Consider the following 19,395-nt stretch of genomic DNA (forward strand, 5'->3'; position numbering starts at 1 on the left):
ACACAGCAATGAAGACCCAATGCAGCCAAAAATAAAGAAAAAGACAAATACCATATGATATCACTTATAGGACACAAATGAATTTACCTGCGAAACCTACTGACAGACATAGAGAACAGATTTGTGGTTGGGGGGTGGGGTGGGGTGGGGTGGGGTGGGGTGGTGGGAGAGGGATGGATTGGGAGTTTGGGATTAGCAGATGCAAACTATTATATATAGGATGGATAAACAACAAGGTCCTACTGTGTAGCACAGGGAACTACATTCAATATCCTGTGATAAACCATAATGGAAAAGAATATGAAAAAGAATGTATCACTTTGCTTAAAGCAGAAATTAACACAACATTGTAAATCAACTATATTTGAATAAAATAAATTTTAAAAATAAATTCAGATTTAAACAGAAAGAAAAAGTAATGGTTACTCTTGGTGGGGTGGTAGCAACTGGTAGTGATCTGGAGAGGGTCTTCTAGATGCAGTAATGATGTAATGATGTTATCAGATTCCTGATCTGGGTGATGACTACATGGACATATTCAATTGGTGCATTTTTCTCTATATGTGTTTACTGCAATGAAAAGCTAAAGAGTTTATATATTATGTAGGTGTAAGGTACTAAAAAAAATAAAACAAACCTCTATATCTATCGAGAAACAGAATATTACCCTTTCAGCCAAAGATCCTCTATGCTGTGTAACAGTATTATAAATTTGCTCTTTATCTTTCACATACTTGATCATTAAATTTTAAGTGTTTTTGAATTTTGCACTATGGTGTCATGTTGTATGTAATCTTCTGTGGCTTTCTTTTCTCCACTCAACATTATGGTTTTGAAAATTGTTCACGCCTAAGTGCAATAATTCATCTTTTTTTTTTTTTTTTGCGGTACGCGGGCCTCTCACTGTTGTGGCTTCTCCCGTTGCGCAGCACAGGCTCCGGACGCGCAGGCTCAGCGGCCATGGCTCACGGGTCCAGCCGCTCCGCGGCATGTGGGATCTTCCCAGACCGGGGCACGAACCCGTGTCCCCTGCATGAGCAGGCGGACTCTCAACCACTGCGCCACCAGGGAAGCCCCATCCTTCTTTTTTTTTTTTTTTTTTTTTTTTAAACCAGTATTTCACACATCTTAACAATACTGAGTCTTCCTATCCATGACCATGGCGTAGCTCTCCATTTACTCAAGCCTTTGTTTACCTCTTTCAGTAATTTTTGTAATTTCCTTCGTAAAATCTTGCATTTCTTTCATTAGACGTGTTCCTAGATACCTTTTTTGTTGCTCTTGTCAAACGCTCCTTAACCCCTCTTTCACACTGTCGCTCGAGAGTCTGCCAGTATTAAGGGGTAGAAAGAAGTGACTTAACTATGTCTGATAATATTCTAACTCTCCGCGGTCCAAACGCCTCCAACTAATTTCTGACTATTGCAGTTCCCGTAGCTCCAACTACAAGAATCCACGCTGAAAGGGCGCTGAAAGTATCTCAACTCCGCGCAAGGCGGAGCCGGTACGTGCTGACGTCAAGGGCACGCAACACCTTAGGGTCCGGGGGAGGGCGGGGCCAGCAGGGGGACCTGCTGCTGAAAGAGCAGCGCCCCGGGCCGGGGCCATGGCGAAGCTGCTGAGCTGCGTCCTAGGCCCCCGGCTCTACAAGATCTACCGGGAAAGGGACTCTGAAAGGGCCCCGTCCAGCGTCCCTGGGACTCCAACTTCAGTCACTAACCCCCCTTCCAGCTCCTGGGTGAGTCGAGCTCTCCCCTGGTTAAAAACATAGTATGGCCCAAACCCCTTTGCGGCCTTTGCTCTCCAGAAGCGCCCATTATTGGAAATCGGGGGAGCCTGCTTGTCAAGCTAGTTGTCCGCAAAGTCTGCTCTCTTTGTGCTTCCTGGGTTACAGTCACGCCTGTGGACTGGCCGCCTGCTGTATCGCTGTTGTCCAGTGCTTTCTCATTCCGACTGCCACTCCTTGCTTTTTTCCTCTCGCGACCCCTCAACCCTGCCCGTCTTGCTTCATGCCGGTCCCAATTGACTCTTAAGTCCTGGAAGAGACCGTGCGCGGATTCAGGAGCTGGATGATTTTGCCATCAAACTCTCGATTTCCCCTTACTCAGTGCCTCACCCGGTTCCGTTTATCTTCCCTGGCCTTGAATTTCAAAATGACTTCTTCAACATATCATACGTCCGCTCTCCCCCACCCCACCCGCAGCCTACCTTGGAGACCCCAGGATCACTGCGTTTATGAAAACCTGGGTGGTGGTAGGCTGTGTTCCTAAATGTTCTCTTTTTATCGGTGGTCTCAGATTATGTTCATTGCCCTCTACAAACTGCCCACCGCCAGCCACATTCTCTTCCTTAATCAGACGACTCTCATTTCCAATGCTCTTCTTTCCCTCTTAAAGTTGTCATGATGTCTTTCCTTCTCTACCTCTGTCCCCATAGGCACACAACCCATTTGAAACTGGGTTGTGAAAAAGAGCAAAAGTCGTCCAATGCTGCTTTCACTTTGCTTCCAAGTCCAGTGCCCTGTGTTTGTTCTCAGGGTCTGGAGTAGGAAATCAGCTTCTGAATCAGGGTGGGGAAAAGGGGCTTCCTACAGAGCCAGAGATGTCCTAGGAGAGATGACTCTGGGGGCTAGAGCCAGAGGACACACATCAAGGCCTCTAAAAGGGAAGGTGGGGGACTTGTCAATGAGCAGCATCCTTAATTCGGCCATCTGTTTTGGCAGGATACGTACTATCAGCCCCGTGCCCTCGAGAAACATGCCGACAGCATCCTGGCACTGGTATGTCTGCCCTGGCATCTGGGACTGTTGCATCTTTTCAGACCCAGCTGCCCTCCTGAACTTTCTTCTCCCCAGACTAGGACAGGGCAGTGCCCCTGGGGGTGGGGGATGCTCTGGGCTCTGCAGCAGACATCTCCAACACACACACACGCACATGCACACGCACACGCACACACACAGAGATAGCTCTCAAGCGCACATACTTGGTACTCTCCTTTGGCATGTGCACTGCTGTCTCTGGGGCAGCCTGAGCCATGAGGAAGCTGCGTTTACTCTTGGGACCATCCGCAGGTGCGGAGTCCTGCAGTCCCCAGTGACCTGTCCTCCCTGGCATCTAGCCTCTTTGGCTGCAGAGACAGCTGTTCTCTCTGGCAAGGTTCCGATGGTGACATTTGTGCATCTCTTGGGGACCAGGCCAGGGGCTGTCCTGAGCAGGGCTGATTGAAAAGGCTTGATTAACTTGAGTAGAAAGAGAGACTGGCCTTTAAATGTGATGAAATTATGTCCGGAGATGATTAGGGGAAGAAACTAAAAGCTGTACCTAGTTTTCCAAGCCTCTGTTATGCTCTGACACAGTGCCTTCAACAAATAATTGAGCACCTACTGTGTGCATGGTGTCATGCACAGAATAGGTACTTGATATGATATCCCTCACGTTATCCACTTTGCTCAGAGCCAAGGCCTGGAAATGGCAGACCGGGGTGTGCGTGTGTGTGTGTGTGTGTGTGTGTGTGTGTGTGTGTGTATTGATTGCTTGTCCCTGTCTTTCTGCTACAGGCTTCAGTCTTCTGGTCCATCTCTTACTACTCCTCTCCCTTCGCCTTCTTCTACTTATACAGGAAAGGTCAGTGTGGTTTCAAAGGTGGTGGGACAGGAAACGGGCAGGTCATTGGCAGCTGAGCCAATCCCCTAATGAGGAAAGGGGACCTGTGATGAGGATGGCTTGGCTTCCCTCTTCCATCAGGTGTCTTCTTCCTCTGAGGGTGTGGCTGTCCCCAAAAGAGGGTGTGGGGGGAAGGCTGGGGCTGAACTGCGAAGAGGAGCTGAGGGGCAGTGGGGAAAGCTTCTCATAGAATCCCTCTCCCCCACCAGGTTACTTGAGTTTGTCCAAAGTGGTGCCGCTTTCTCACTATGCTGGGACACTGCTTCTCCTGCTGGCAGGAGTGGCCTGCCTCCGAGGTAGGTGGAGACGGAGACCGGCTTGGATCTATCCATCACTGAGTAAATATTCATTAAGTACCTTTGCAAATATAGTTCGGTGCTGGGCCCTGAAGGGAAGTAATTAATGGCCGAGACATGATCTTTTCCTTAAAGGGGTTGAGTTGTAAATATGAACAGATAATTAGCAGAAAGGTTTGCTATTATCTAGAAAAGATGCATATACCCTACAACAGTTCCACATATATCCATGTGTATGTTTGTGTTAATCCTTAAGTGGACTCCATGGCCCCTAATAGCAGGATGGATAAATACATTAGAGGTTATAATCCTACAAGAGAACACCAGAGAGCAAGGCAGATGAACAAGCCAGAGTTACACCCAGCTACACAGATGAATCTCACAGATATAATGTTTTTGGGTTTTCTTTGGCTGCATTGGGTCTTCGTTGCTGCACGCGGGCTTTCTCTAGTTGCAGAGAGCCGGGGCTACTCTTCGTTGCGGTGCGCAGGCTTCTCATTGCGCTGGCTTCTCTTGTTGCAGAGCATGGGCTCTAGGCGTGCGGGCTTCAGTAGTTGCAGCGGCATGCAGGCTCAGTAGTTGTGGCGCATGGGCTTAGTTGCTCCGCGGCATGTGGGATCTTCCTGGACCAGGGCTTGAACCTGTGTCCCCTGCATTGGCAGGTGGATTCTTAACTACTGCGCCACCAGGGAAGTCCCCCACAGATATAATGTTGAATGAAAGAAGCTGAACACCAAATAATTTATGCAGTATGTTTCCATTTACATAAAGTTCAAAAGGGATGCATATATTAGTGGCAAAACACTAAAGAAAAACACAGTCTTGGTTATCTTGAAAGTCAGGAGAGTGATAACCTGGGAGGGGGCGGGAACAGGCTGGGGAGGACTCCTGGTGGGAGGTGGCTTTGTGCTCTTTCTTGACCTGGGTGATCGGCACATGAATGTTTGTATTCTTTAAACTGAATGTATGTTTTATGGACATATGTTATTATCTCACAATTTAAAAACTGAAGAGACAAACCAAATCAGTGCCCTCTGGTGGGTGCACTTGATGAAAACCAGGTGAGGGGGATGCCTAAGAAGGGAATGGTGGGGTCAGGAGCTGGACGGCTGCCGTTGGGTCCAGTCCGGGGTGAGGACCTTCTGCCCATGGTGCTGGGCTCCCTGCTCCGAGAGGCCCTCCCTGACCACCCTATCTGAAAGTCACTCCCACTCCTCAGTTTTGTCTTAATTTTACATTTTATTTATTTTTAATTTGGGGGAGAAATTAAGTACAGAAAAGTCCATAAAACAAAATATCAGAAAGAACTAAAATGCTTATGTTTTGTGCTACTGCTTCAAATACCTTTTGTCAATCAAATACTAAAGCATTACAGGGTTGGCGTTTCCATTGGAATCTTCCTCAGCCCCATGTTTCTCTTTCCCCAGAAATAACCATTGTCATCTGGTGTGTTTATTTTTCCCTAGTCCATATTTTTATATTTTTACAAAATATAGACCTCATTCCATCACATCAAAGCTGCTATGAGTTGTAAATGCATACCGATTTCAGTTTTCAAATGTGAAAAAAAATATATGAATCTTAGAATCTGTGCAATATGATAAGTATAGACAAAATAGAGCATTTTGGGGGACGCATTTTACATTTTTAGCACAAATGACATCACTCTATCCAAATCACTGTGCAGCTTGTTTCATTCTCAGTATTGTTTGGGGGCTCTACCCTTGATGATACCTAGCGTTCTAGTTCATTCTGGTTTTATTTTCTTTATAGCCCTTATCCCTCTGAAATTTTCTTGTTTACTCATTTATTGTCTTTCTCCAACCCCACCCCATCCCCAACCAAAATGCCAGCTCTTTGAGGGCTGGGACCTGTGTGTCTCATTTCCTGCTGTCACTCCCATGTCGGAACAGTGCCTGGCGCATGACACCTGTCGGGTCAGTGGGAGCAGAGAAGTCAGGGCTTGAGATTCCTCAGCAGTGAAGGGAGAGCAGATGCGATCGCTGAGGGGCCAAGCAAAGAGAGAAAAGAGCTCAGTGTTGAGAATGACTTTCGATTCAGAGAGAGAAGGAGAAGGGAAGCAGGGGAGGAGCAGCCCAGGAATTGGAAGGAGGCAAAGATGGACCCAGGAAACAGGAGAAAGGAATCTTGACGGACGGGAAGAGTGCTGAGTGGCACAGTTAAAAGAGAATGGGGGGACTTCCCTGGTGGTGCAGTGGTTAAGAATCTGCCTGCCAAGGCAGGGGACATGGGTTTGAACCCTGGTCCGGGAAGATCCCACATGCCGCAGAGCAACTAAGCCCGTGCGCCACAGCTACTGAGCCCGCGTGCCACAACTGCTGAAGCCTGCCCGCTGCGGAGCCCGTGCTCCGCAGCAAGAGAAGCCACCACAATGAGAAGCCCGCGCACCGCAACAAAGAGTAGCCCCCGCTCGCCGCAGCTAGAGAAAGCCTGCGCACAGCAAGGAAGACCCAACTCAGCAAAAAATAAACAAATAAATTTACTAAAAAAAAAAAAAAGAGAGAGAGAGAAAGAATGAGGACAGGAAGGGGACTCGGATGCAGTGAGTGAGGAAGTAATATGGGGCAAGAGCAAGAGCTGTGAAGCCAGATGCAGGGAGTTAGAATATGCAGAAAAGAGTTGGAAAGGTAGCATTGGAGAAGGGAGGAGGGAAAAGGAGAGAAACCCAGTGTTAGCAAGAGTGAAGCCTGAGGGCACGTGACAGTGTTTTAAGACTGGGAAGAATGAACATTCTGGAGGGTGGAAGGTCTATAGTCTAGGAAGAAACAAACTGGAGAAGTTAGGGAGGGGAAGAATGCCCTTGCCGGCCACTGGATATGGAGGAGGGGCGTCGGCTCAGGTCTCCTATTTCCCCAGATCCGGGGCCCTCTGTTCCTTTTCCTCTCACTTCTTGCCCATCTCGGATTCCCTTCCTGAAACTTACTTGTCTTGCTTCCCAGTTTTCCTAACACAGTTTCCTATCCTCTCTCCACCAGGCATCGGCCGCTGGACCAACCCCCAGTACCGGCAGTTCATCACCATCTTGGAGGCAACACACAGGAACCGGTCTGCAGAAAACAAGGTGAGACCCTCAACTGCCTCCGCAGAGCACCGGCCCAGCTTCTGCCTGAGCAGGGAGATGTGTTTTGCCACCCGCCACGCCGGGCGTTGGCTTGCACATGGCTGGATCCCTTCTCCCCTCCACAAGGGAACTGTCCCCCTGAGGAATTTTTCCTCCCTACCACTTCTGGTGGAATATCCCACTAGAATAATCCTCCACCCTCCATCTGCAAGAATTGCCTAGATGTGGAAACATTCACAGTGTTTCTTAGAAGGAGGTCTCCTCTCTATCACAACAGCTCATTCTGTAAATGTTTGTTTATTTTTGCCGTGTGCATTGAACAGTGTGCTAGTTTTGTTCAGGGATGGGACAAGACAGGCAGGTATGTCCACCCTTGTGCCCAAGAGCACAGTGTGGTGCCAGGAGGGAGAAAAGCTAGGGCAGAGTGTCCTTGGAGTTGTGCCAGCCCAGCCAGTGCTGGAGTGTGGTTATCTTTGAGAAGGGGCTTTGGGGCCCTATAAAGCACTCTCCTGTTACACAGGGGTTTCTGGGATCAAACAGCTCTGACCACCATCATCGTATTGCTGTTTGCTCCACACCACCACTTACGGAGCTGTGTGAAGATGTTCCACCATGCCGCTGTCTGACGCATTTTGCGTACACCCTTTCTAATCCTCACAGCAATGGCATGAGGTGGCATTATTACCCTTATTTTTTTTTTTTTTTTTGCGTACATGGGCCTCTCCCGTTGTGGAGCACAGGCTCAGCAGCCATGGCTCACGGGCCCAGCCACTCCACGGCATGTGGGATCTTCCTGGACCAAGGCCTGAACCCGTGTCCCCTGCATCGACAGGCGGACTCTCAACCGCTGCGCCACCAGGGAAGCCCTATTACCCTTATTTTTATGTCTGAGGAAACAGAGGCAAAAAGAGGTTACAAGACCCAAGCAGAGTCACAGAGCAAGGAAGTGACTAAGCCTGTGTTTGGGTCCAGGTCCGAACAGAGCTTGCCTAAAATTTGCTTCTCTTCATTTTGTTTTGTTTTTCCATTTACATTTTTGTAGAATTTTTCTATTGCTCTTTCTTAGTCCAGTTATTTTTGTAAATGTCAAAAAAAAATGTCTGTGACAGAAAATAAACTATTCTCAAAGTGCTGGGAGCTCTGGGGGCGGGGGAAGAAATACAGCAGAGTGGAAGATACAGCTCTCACTGCCCTCAAAAAGCATGTGGACTGGGCTTCCGTGGTGGCGCAGTGGTTGAGCGTCCGCCTGCCGATGCAGGGGATGCGGGTTCGTGCCCCGGTCCGGGAAGATCCCACATGCCGCGGAGCGGCTGGGCCCGTGAGCCATGGCCGCTGGGCCTGTGCGTCCGGAGCCTGTGCTCCGCAATGGGAGAGGCCACAACAGTGAGGGGCTCGTGTACAGCAAAAAAAAAAAAAAAAAAAAGCACGTGGACTGACTCAGTGGGGTAACCGAAGGCACAGATGGTCTGGGTGGCATCAGCAGCCCGTGGCTGCGGGAGTCGAGGGAAGGGAGGTGCCCGTGAGGATGGAACAGTCAGAGAGGCCTTGATTCAAGTGGTGGCCCAGGTGCAAAGGGGCTACCGTGGGTGTGACTTCTCTCCTTCCCTCTCACTAGACATTTTGATCCTTCAAGATAGAATCGTGTAAAGAACCTAGGTGGGGAAGGGAGCGTGACCAGCCAACAGGCTCCCCACCTCCTCCCTCAGAAGCTCCAGCACCTCCAGCGCCCCCTCCTGGGGGTGAGTCAGTCTTAGATTTTAGAAAAGCGAAGAGTGTTAGGTTCCTCTTCTGGATGCGGGCAAACAGGCCAGAGTTGATACCTGATAGGACATCCTCTCTAGCCTGACTTTTCTGGCCCCGGCAGAACTTTCCATCTGCGGACCGGAGGGTGTTGACCTCTGCTTGTCTCCCCATGATGGGTGGGGGCCGGTCCCCTGGATGGTGGGAGTGTTGAGGGTGGGTAGGCGGGCATCCCCACGACTCCCCTTTTCATCCCCTCCCCCATCTCTCTCCGCCCACCACAGAGGCAGCTCGCCAGGTACAACTTTGACTTCGGGAGCTGGCCAGTCGACTTCCACTGGGAAGAGCCCAGCAGCCGGTGAGGCCCCGGCTCTTTCGCTCCATGCCTGCTCTGTCCCCCACCTCCACCCCTTCTTGGGTCTAGGGCCCGCCATCCAGCGCCATCTCCTCATTCCTGCACCCACCATCCTACGGACCTCAGACGCGCAGCTTGCTCTCCTGACCCCATCCTCCCCTGCATCTTTCCATTCCTCAGGAAGGAGTCCCGGGGGGGGCCTTCCCGCTGGGGTGTGGCCCTGCTCTGCCCAGAGCCCCTGCACCGGGGGACTGCAGACACCTTCCTCAACCGAGTCAAGAAGCTGCCTTGTCAGATCACCAGGTGCGAAGCATCAGGGAAGAGAGGCCAGCTGGGGTGGAGGGAACATAGGGTGCAGAGGCCCCAGGACAGGGCGCTCCGCTGTTAGCTGACTGTCATTTATTGGGCTTAGTGCCATGTACATTGTATTATTTGTAGCAAAGTATTTAGTTTTTATCCACATCTGTGTGTGAAAAAAAGAGGTTCAGAGAGATCCATAGTCTCACAGGTGGTGCATGAAGAGCTGGGATATTAACACAGTTCTGTCTGACACAGCAGCTCTTTCAGTGAGGCTGAGAGGGAAGGGTGAGGTTATGGGTGGGGCGGGGACACACAGCCTTAGCTGCAGCACGGTCTGGTGGCAGCTGCGGCCATATCCTGGTCCCGCTGCTCCTTGGTTTTTCCACTTTGAGGCAGCTCCAACTTCTGCATCCATGAACAACCTGCCTCATAGAGTTGGTGAGATTTAACATATTCTGAAGGGCTTCCACCTTGCCTGGGTGCCTGAGAGCATGAGGTGGAACCTAAGGAAATCGTGGTTGTGGGTGCTGGTGATGTCTGAAACGACAACAGTGACCACAGCGGCGCGGCCAGTGTGGGAGTTTTCTGTTGCTGGGGGCTAGGAGGCAGGTTGGAGGATACCAAGGAAGTGGATGGACTTAGTGGTCAGTTGTTGACTGTGTGCTGATTGATCAGAGGGGCGAGGCAAGTTTGAGGTTTTGAGGGGGGATGCTGGACGGGGTTGTACAATGTTGTTCTGGGGACAAATCCTACTTTGGGATTAACTGGAAGTGGTTAACCATCTTTTTCAGGAACAGCACTTATCACATCTCTTTTTTCGATTTATTTATTTATTTTTGGCTGTGTTGGGTCTTCGTTGCTGCGCGCGGGCTTTCTCTAGTTGCGGAGAACGGGGGCTACTCTTCGTTGTGGTGCGCGGGCTGCTCATTGCGGTGGCTTCTCTTGTTGCAGAGCACGGGCTCTAGGCACATGGGCTTCAGTAGTTGTGGCACACGGGCTCTAGAGCGCAGGCTCAGTAGTTATGGCGCATGGGCTTAGTTGCTCCACAGCATGTGGGATCTTCCCAGACCAGGGCTCGAACCCGTGTCCCCTGCATTGGCAGGTGGATTCTTGAGCACTGCGCCACCAGGGAAGCCCCCTACTGCATCTTTTGTGTCTAGATTAGTGTATTTGTGCAAGAAATATTTATTAAGCCCCGGAGTACTCTTTGCGAGGCTCTTGGCACCTACTACATGGCAGATACCGGGCATATCGCAATGAACAGTATTATTTATTTGGGGACCTAAATAAATACATTAACAGAATCATAATTGTTAATTAGTTTGCTTTTACTTATATCAGTATACAGAAAGTATTATCTCATAAAACTTTCAATGTTAATATGTGCATATATGTGTACTAGGCCACAATATAAAGTATTTTAAAAAGGTTGCAGTAGGGCTTCCCTGGTGGCACAGTGGTTGAGAGTCCGCCTGCCAATGCAGGGGACACGAGTTCGTGCCCTGGTCCGGGAAGATCCCACATGCCACGGAGCAGCTGGGCCCGTGAGCCATGGCCGCTGAGTCTGCGTGTCCGGAGCCTGTGCTCCGCAACGGGAGAGGCCACAACAGTGAGAGGCCCGCGTACAGCACAAAAAAAAAAAAAAAAAAAAAGGTTGCAGTAAAAAAAGTTTGAAAAGGGAGAGACTTCCCTGGCGGTCCCGTGGTTAGGACTCCACACTTTCACTGCCGAGGGCACGGGTTCAATCCCTGGTCGGGGAACTAAGATCCCGCAAGCCACGTGGCACAGCCAAAAATCAAACAAACAAAAGTTTGAAAAATTGGTGCATATATTGTTTCATTAAGTCCTGAAAGAGGCAAACAAAGCTGTGAAGGTCAAAGGTGAAGCCGGCCCCAGAGTCTCTGAGTGCTTGGGTTGGGATGGTCCCTGGGCTCCACTGTGTTGGAGGTTCATTAACCCCGTGTTCCCCACAGCTATCTGGTGGCACACACCCTGGGGCGCCGGATGCTGTATCCGGGCTCTGTGTACCTGCTCCAGAAGGCCCTCATGCCTGTGCTGCTGCAGGGGCAGGCCCGGCTGGTGGAAGAGGTAAGGCTCCCTTGCCCGTGACCCCCCCCGCCACAGCCCTTCTTCCCCCACCCAGGAATGTGGGCTCCTGCCCCTCCAACTTGGCCATTGCATCTCCCCCACTCAGTGTAACGGGCGCCGGGCAAAGCTGCAGGCCTGCGACGGCAATGAGATTGACACCATGTTTGTGGACCGGCGAGGGAGAGCTGAGCCCCAGGGACAGAAGCTGGTGAGAGGGCACAGGGAGCCCAAAGGTCGAGTGTGGGGAGGGCAGTGGAGGCTCTAGAGATCTCAGTTCTACAGCAGCCCTAAGGAAGCACAGTGGGGATAATCCCATCTCCCAGCTCCGCCCTAAAGACCTCTTGATGTAGGAAATCCCTGTGATAGGGAAATAGATGGAGGAGTTGACACGCAAGGACCAAAACGTCATCATCGTAATAGTCACCACTTAGCACTTACCACATGCAGGGCATATGTTTGAGCCTCACAACAGCCCTGTAAGATAGGTGCCATTTATATTAGCCCATTTTACAGATGATGAAACAGAGGCACAGAATAGCTTTTCCAGGTCACACAGTTAGTCAGTGGGAGAGCTGGGATTTGAGCCCAGGCAGCCTGGCTCTAAAGTCTCCTGCGCCCATGAAGCAGCCCTGGAAAGAGCACTAAGCCAGCAGCGCTGGGTGCTGCGTTCTAGTCCCATCGCTGCCCAGATGCCCTGAGGGTCTACCCAAGCCATCCCTGAGCTTTGGCTTGGGGCACCAGTAGAGTTTATCTGACCATAATTCTGGAGCCCGAGAGGGAGAGGGAAAGCGATTGGCATACCACACGAAAGAAACAGTCACAGAAAAAAAGGACCCCAAAACTAGAAAGGAAAAAAAAATCCATAATCCCATTCCTGAGAGATGGCCACCTGGTAGTCTTCCAAGGAAGAGTGGACACTGTGCTGGGGGGTTGAGCATTTCAAGTTGGATCATTCCTCTTCCTCTGAGGGCCCAGTTTGCTAAGCATTTGCATCCACTTTGCCTCTCACTTTACGGACTTGTGAAATGAGAAGTTTCTGTTCTCCTTGGAGAGAACAGGAAACGTGCCCTTTCCTCTTTCCTACAAAGCTCCCACAGGCTGCCCTCCCTGCCGCTAGTGGGATTTTTGGTCCCAACTTGGCTCCTTCCTGCTTCCCCTATAGGTGATCTGCTGTGAGGGGAACGCGGGCTTCTATGAAGTGGGCTGCGTCTCCACACCTCTGGAAGGTAGGCCCATGGCTCAGCCCTCTTATCTCTGCCCCTTGGAATGGAATGTCCCCACCTTCCCACATGGATATGACCTCCCAGGGCCTAACCACTTTCTCTGGGTGAGGTTTGAGACCCCTGCCTTTGGGGAAAAGTCTGCTCCCCACTTGCTTTGCTAACCTTGCATCCTTCCCCTAGGGCTGTGTCCCTAACCTTATTATGCTCTTTGTTCTGTTCCCCGGACCCAACAATCACATCTCTCTCCCTTCTGCTGCCTCAGAACCTTTTTGTCATCTTCCCATTCTGGGAAGGCTTGGAGTTCTTGGCCTCTGAGTTGGGTGTTTAGAACTCCAGTGTCCTTCTGCTCCTTCCCCCAGAGCTGGAGGCAGAGAGTGGTGGGGGGCGTGGACCATGAGGTCCCAGCCCTTCTTCCCCCTGTGTTACAGCTGGATATTCAGTCCTGGGCTGGAATCATCCCGGCTTTGCTGGAAGCACGGTGAGACCTTCTCTGAAATCCCTTCTTTTTCTGAGTTATGGTCTGTCTCCCTCTGGTCAGCCACTGGTGTTAGGGAAAGGGGTTATATGTTTCTGTAGGGCCTCCCACTCAGCTGTGACCTGGGCGCCAAGGGCAGGGAGCTGCAAGCCTCCTCCTCTCACCCTGGGGGCTTGGCAGGAGGGGAGGCGGTGGATCTTGCTGTAAACGACTGGTTTCTAGAGAGAACAGCCCCTCCCACTGCCCTATTCTTTTTCTTTTTTTTTAATGCCACTGACAGGCGTTTATTCTTCCATTAGAGAAGCGCTCTGAATTGTCTGTTCAGAGCTGCAGCTCCATCTTCGCTGTCTGTTGCAGCGTAGCTGCAGGAAGGGTCCCTGCTGGGAGGTTGGGGGGCGATGGGCAAGCGGCCTTTTGTGCTGACCCATTCCTGCCTTTGCCCTTCTTCCTGCAGGGGGTGCCGTTCCCACAGAACGAGGCCAACGCCATGGATGTGGTGGTCCAGTTTGCCATCCACCGCCTGGGCTTCCAGCCCCAGGACATCATCATCTATGCCTGGTCCATCGGCGGTTTCACTGGTACCAGCCTCCCTCCTCCCCCCCCTACTGTAGGCACATTCAAACCATCTCTGTGTCCCCCCAGGAGAGGTGGGGAAATGCACTGGTGGCCCAGGAGCGGGGTGGAGGCTTCAAGGAGGAGAGGTGGGATGGGGGTGGGATCTCTGAGTGCGTCTGGAAGAAGCTCTCCTTTTTCGCGTACACTTCACGTTTCCTTCCACCCTTGTGCCCGATTATTAAAAGAAGTGGACTGGGGTCCTGGGGTGGTGACATCAGGGAGTAAATGTCTCCTCTGGTATTGTCTTCAGTGCATTTCATTGTTCTCTCTCCGTCGTCTCCGGCAGAGCCCTGGCTGAGTGAAGTGAGGGGTTAAGGAGAGACCTGGGGCTCACTTAGTAGGCAGGATGGGGTCAGCCTATAGGATCTGTGGGACAAGGGTAGGGGTGGTGGGCCTGCCCTTGGTCCTCACCCTTCTTCCCTGTCCTGGTACCAGCTACGTGGGCAGCCATGTCCTACCCAGACATTAGTGCCGTGATCCTGGATGCCTCCTTTGATGACCTGGTGCCCTTGGCCTTGAAGGTCATGCCAGACAGCTGGAGTGAGTGCAGCTCCCAGGCTTGCCCTTCAGGAAAGAGGTGGGCTGGAACTGGGAGATGTTCTAACTGGAGATGGTTCCCCTTTCTGTGGGTGGGGAGTAGGTCACCCCATTGTTGAGAAGCAGGAGGACTCCCCTGTCTGGGGACCTCAGTTTTCTATCTCCATGAACAGTGGGGACCTCGGTGTTGAGCAGCGGCTTTGTCTCTGCTGTCCTTTCACATTCCTCTCACTTTAGGGGGCCTGGTGACCAGGACTGTGAGGCAGCATCTCAATCTAAACAACGCAGAGCAGCTGTGCAGGTGAGGGCGGGCCAGTGTCTAGCGTATAACACCCTTCCCCCACCTCACCCCCTGTAGAGATGCTACTGGGTGTTCAAATGCTGAAATTAGTACCAAAGTACAAGTACAAGCCACTGCCCCACATTTCCTAGTGGCCTCGCCACCACCACGGCAGGCCCGACCCCTCCCAGCTTCCCTGGGACCCTGGACCTTCTCACGATCTGGCAACCAGTCGGTTCATGCCTGGCCCAGCAGGGACCTCCCAGCAAGGCCTGACTTTGAGCCATGCCCATTCTTAAGTATTCTGACTCTCACCCCTGGGTGAAGGGCTAGCCCAGGGGGCCCTGCTGTAGCAGGGGTAAGAATGCAGCCAGTGCAGGGGTGGGGTGGCCAGTTGTCACCTGTCTCCCCCTCTGAGCTCTCCCTCTCCACTATGCTGTCCTCTGAAGGTACCAGGGCCCTGTGCTGCTGATCCGCAGAACCAAGGATGAGATCATCACTACCACGTGAGTGCCTGGGAACTTCTGCCCTCCTGGATCCCAGAGACAGCCAGGGAGTTGCCCCTCCTCCCTCTGCCCACCAGAAAACCAGGTATCCAGAACCTTCCTCCCCAACCTCCAGCCCCTCCAGTGTACATTCTTCTCACCCCCAGGGTTCCTGAGGACATCATGTCTAACCGAGGCAATGACCTCCTGCTGAAGCTCCTGCAGCATCGGTGAGAGCCAGGGTGTGTGTACGCACATACGCACATATGTGTGTGTACTGACACCAGCACGGGGAGACAGGGGAGAAGGTTTGGGGATGACGAGTGAAGAGAACTGGGTCTTGACCTCTTGTCCCGGCACTGCCTCCATAGGTATCCCCGTGTGATGGCGGAGGAGGGTCTTCAAGCGGTGAGGCAGTGGCTGGAGGCCTCCTCACAGCTGGAGGAAGGTGAAAGGGGATCTGGTGAGGGCTTTGGTTGGGGGCCTGGCAAAACCAGGTTGCTGATGGACACTCCTCTCTCTCCATGACCAGCCTCAATTTACAGCCGATGGGAGGTGGAGGAGGACTGGTGCCTGTCCGTCCTCCAGTCCTACCAGGCAGAACACGGGCCTGAATTCCCCTGGAGCGTGGGTAAGGAGTCCTGGGGCAGGAGGAGGGGTTGGGAAGAGCCCAGGAAGGGGGTGAATATCCAGATGCGTGGCCCGTGTTTGAGCACCTCCTCTCTGCAGGGGAGGACATGAGTCCAGAAGGAAGGCGGCAGCTGGCTTTGTTTCTGGTGAGCTAAGGGGTGGGAAGCAGGAAGAGGGTGCCTGAATGGCCAGGGGGCACGTGTGGGGCTTGGGGACAGGGGTACCCTGTAAGCATTGGAAGTAGCAGCTTTTGTAGAGTGGGTAGTGGGTTCGGAGGGTGTCTGTGTTCTGTACCCCACCTGTCCCACCCTCTCCCCTCAGGCTCAGAAGCATCTGCACAACTTCGAAGCCACACACTGTACCCCACTCCCGGCCCAGAACTTCCAGATGCCCTGGCACCTCTAGGGACCACACTGGGACTCATTCTGGAAGAACGGATGGGAGGAGACACGAGGAAGGACCCTATTACTTGTTATCCTCTGTGTTTATTTTGCTGTTTATAGTTTGTGGCGAGCGGGGAGACCATCCCCCTTCTCACTGTTCCTCTTGCACGTTTCCCCTCATCCATCCGGCAGTACCTAACCTTCCCCAACACACTCCCTGCATTAAATGAATGGATTATTCCTAATAATTAATAAAAATATTTTTTCTACTGGCTGGCTAATTTTGTGACTTCCCAGGTGTCCAGGAAGCCAGGGTTGGGAGTGGGGAGAGTCGAAGCTCCAAAGGGCTGGGCTTTGAGAAACCCCAACTCCAGACAGCCAGTGTAACCCTCCCCATCTCTGCTGTCGCCTCAGGCAATAGCACGAGCTATCCTTGTGCAATGGGTCCCCAGTCCTCACCCTTCCCTGGCATGCCTAGTACTATCACCACTGTGCGGCCTCCCTGGTGCCTGCCTAGGCCTTCCTGCATACGACCAGCCCAGCAGACCAAGGTTGCCTCCTCTTGCTCACAACTCATGGGCTTTGTTGGTTACAAAATACTTTCTAGCTCCTGATTTTCACCTACTCAGCGATTCTACAGATCTCCAGGTCCAGCCTGCATGGTCTCACCACCAGTCCTTCCAGTTTTCCTTGCTTAGCTCTTGCTCTTTCCGTGGGGAGTGAGGAACGGCCTGCTCCCACGTCTGATGCAGCAAACCCTGCACACCCTCCTCACCATGTCAAGTCTCTCTCTTCACACCCTCTTTGCAATTCAACAAACACAGGGCCTGCCGGGGACCAAGGAGCAGGTGCCAAGGACTCGGGTCTTCCCAGAGCCATACTTTGCCTTTCTGGACAGCTGTTAGAATATTCTTAGTTTGAACTTGAGGAAATTGGTTCCCTATAACTTCCATTCTATTTCCAATCCTTGGACCTCACAGAACAGAATGAGTCCCTTTCCCACCCATCAGTTTGTACCCTGGCCACCTTCTTCCCTTGGAAACCTCTTTTCCAGATGAAATACCCCTAGGTTTACCACCCTGGGTCCACCATTTTGAACAAGATACTTAAGGTGGACCATATTCTGAGGTCCTGGATACAGCCTCTGGTTAATTTCAGTGTCTTCTCCAACCTCAAAGCACAGAGCTCCCCTGCAATGCCTGGGGCAGAGGCTGTCTGCCCTAACCAGCTCAGCAGCTCCTTAAAGGGAGATACACTGAGTCTCCACTGAAAGGAGTGATCTGAGACTTGTCAGTTGACATGATGCTTCCTATTTGGGGTTAGAAGAGAAGAGGTGGCCACAGCTCCAGAGTGTTCCACCTTTAGCAAATACCGGAGAGCTGATACTGGCACCCCTGTCCTCTGTTCTGCCCTAGGGAGCAAACAGGGTGGGAAGTATGGAGCGTGAAGCTGTGGGAACCAGCTGCATGATTCTGAACCTTGCCTTCCAGAGCCATCAGGACAGTTAGCCCCCTGGAAACCCAAGTCTTTGTTCAGCTAAGGGAACCTCCTTAAATGCAAACACGGGGTGCCCCACATCTCACACCCTAGACACAAAGGACTCCCTCTTCCTGGCCATGGCCATCAGGGACTCTGTTGACCTGCCTCTACAACCACGTCTCCCTCCCCCTTCTTCCTGCACATACTATAGAGAACAGTGGATGCCGTGAGGGGCGCATGGATACCTGAAGTGGGTGGGGAGAAGTGAGGCTCAAAATTTGAATTCTGCACCTCGCCACCAAGGAGTCTCAGTCTACCCCCTCAGATTACTCCCTATCTGATAAGGCTCACACCCCCGCCCCCGGGGTGGGACCAGCTCCCCCATATCCACTCCTCACTCTATTTATCAGGGTTCTAGCAGCCTCGGGAGAAGACCAGCTGAGATGCAGACACCACATCTGCTGAGGCTCTGACTCTTGCTGTAGTGGGCACCAGGTGAGGCCTGGACACCCAGGCATCCCAGAGTTGCTAGGCAAACTGGGAGAGGGGATGGAGGCTGGGAAAAAGGAGAGCTAGCAACTGGACAGGAAACCTGGGAAGAAGAAGTGGGCCCCGGGCTGGGCCACCCCTTATCTTACCATGTCTCACTGGCCCAGGCGCCACCCTGCGCTGCTCCCAGTGTGAGGTGCTGGACTCGGCTCTGAACTGAGTGTCTGGGTTGAGGGTTTGCTCCATGTCCCCGGGAGGGGCATGTGTTTCTCGCACTGTCACAAGTGAATGAGGGCCCCGAGGGTGAAAGGCTCCAGAGAGTGGGGGGCCCAGGCGTCGGGGATAGCCAGGTCCCTATCCATCCATCCATCCAATCACCAACCCTTCCCAGCTCCCTCAGGAGCCCAGTCATTCATTTTTTCATTCATTTCTATTCTGATTAAAGATCCCCTCTGTAGTTCCTCTCCAGACTGCTCTGTCGCGGCCACTCCCCTAACAGAACCTGGCTTTCGCCCAGCCCAATCATCCATAGCTCCGCCCCTCGTTCACCCCGATTCTTCCTCTAACTGCAGCGTTCTGTCCTAAGGCCCGACCTGCTTTGTTTGGTAATTTGGCTGCTTACCCTCAGGTATCCCTTGTCCGGGGGGAGGGGCCCTCAGCGTGGATTTCTCCAGCCGCTGTTTTCACCAGGACGACAGTTGCAAAGCCCCGCCTCTTCACCCCAGGAAGGCCTCCAAGGAGCCCGTCACCATAAGCCTCCAAGGAGCTTATATTCGAGAGAGGGAGTCAAAGGGCGCTGTGAAATTCCCTTCTGCTTCTCCTTTGCCCACTTTGCTTCAAAAGCAGCCCCCGCTGTCTAATTGTTTTCGTCTATCACTTTGTCCCTCATTCAACCAACATTTATATCGGTCCCAGGTGCTCCTCCCCAGTTCTCCATTACTCTTGACTTTTCTCTAAAATAATTCTCTTATTTTTATTATCCCAAGGCTCTTGGGGTGCGCGCAGTGGCGTGTGTTTTCCTCTCGTATTTCTTCTTTCGCGTCCGCCTTTCTTGGCGTGTCTCCGTCAGTTTCTTCCCATCTTCCGCATCAGCACCCCGAGACCGGATGATTCTTGGATAGTGTTGGGAACACAGCAGGGAACCCTCGGGCAGGGCCCGGCCCCAAATCTTCAGACTGGAAGTTGGAGCAGGTGGTCCGTTCCTGGAAGCCGAGGACTTCCCCTAGCCCACCGACCCTTAAAGCAAAAACCCTGTGTCTCTCACAGAGAGACGGAC

The 19,395-nt window shown here is 52.2% G+C and overlaps 1 protein-coding gene across 1 annotated transcript; it reads left to right on the plus strand.

The window, feature by feature from the left end:
* Positions 1–1,531: 1,531 nt before the first annotated feature.
* ABHD16A (abhydrolase domain containing 16A, phospholipase) lies at positions 1,532–16,421 on the plus strand. Its single transcript, XM_027099459.1, has 20 exons — positions 1,532–1,738; positions 2,723–2,779; positions 3,557–3,623; positions 3,872–3,958; positions 6,955–7,040; positions 9,065–9,138; positions 9,316–9,438; positions 11,409–11,523; positions 11,630–11,731; positions 12,686–12,749; positions 13,175–13,224; positions 13,676–13,799; positions 14,272–14,376; positions 14,611–14,674; positions 15,103–15,159; positions 15,306–15,368; positions 15,510–15,586; positions 15,671–15,769; positions 15,868–15,914; positions 16,090–16,421. Exons 1-20 carry the CDS (start codon positions 1,607–1,609, stop codon positions 16,171–16,173), a joined length of 1,677 nt encoding a protein of 558 aa, XP_026955260.1. The 5' UTR covers positions 1,532–1,606; the 3' UTR covers positions 16,174–16,421.
* Positions 16,422–19,395: the final 2,974 nt, after the last annotated feature.

Source organism: Aethalodelphis obliquidens, unplaced genomic scaffold (assembly GCF_003676395.1).
Source record: "Aethalodelphis obliquidens isolate GAN/ISIS:26980383/991018 unplaced genomic scaffold, ASM367639v1 scaffold131, whole genome shotgun sequence".
NCBI classification, from domain to species: Eukaryota; Metazoa; Chordata; class Mammalia; order Artiodactyla; family Delphinidae; genus Aethalodelphis; species Aethalodelphis obliquidens.

Bases quoted from the DNA above. Each gene is read 5' to 3' on its own strand.
- ABHD16A (XM_027099459.1), top strand. From the start codon at position 1,607: ATGGCGAAGCTGCTGAGCTGCGTCCTAGGCCCCCGGCTCTACAAGATC. The intron at 3,959-6,954 runs GTAGGTGGAGAC...TCTCTCCACCAG, and splicing joins AGGAGTGGCCTGCCTCCGAG to GCATCGGCCGCTGGACCAAC. The intron at 13,225-13,675 runs GTGAGACCTTCT...TTCTTCCTGCAG, and splicing joins CCGGCTTTGCTGGAAGCACG to GGGGTGCCGTTCCCACAGAA.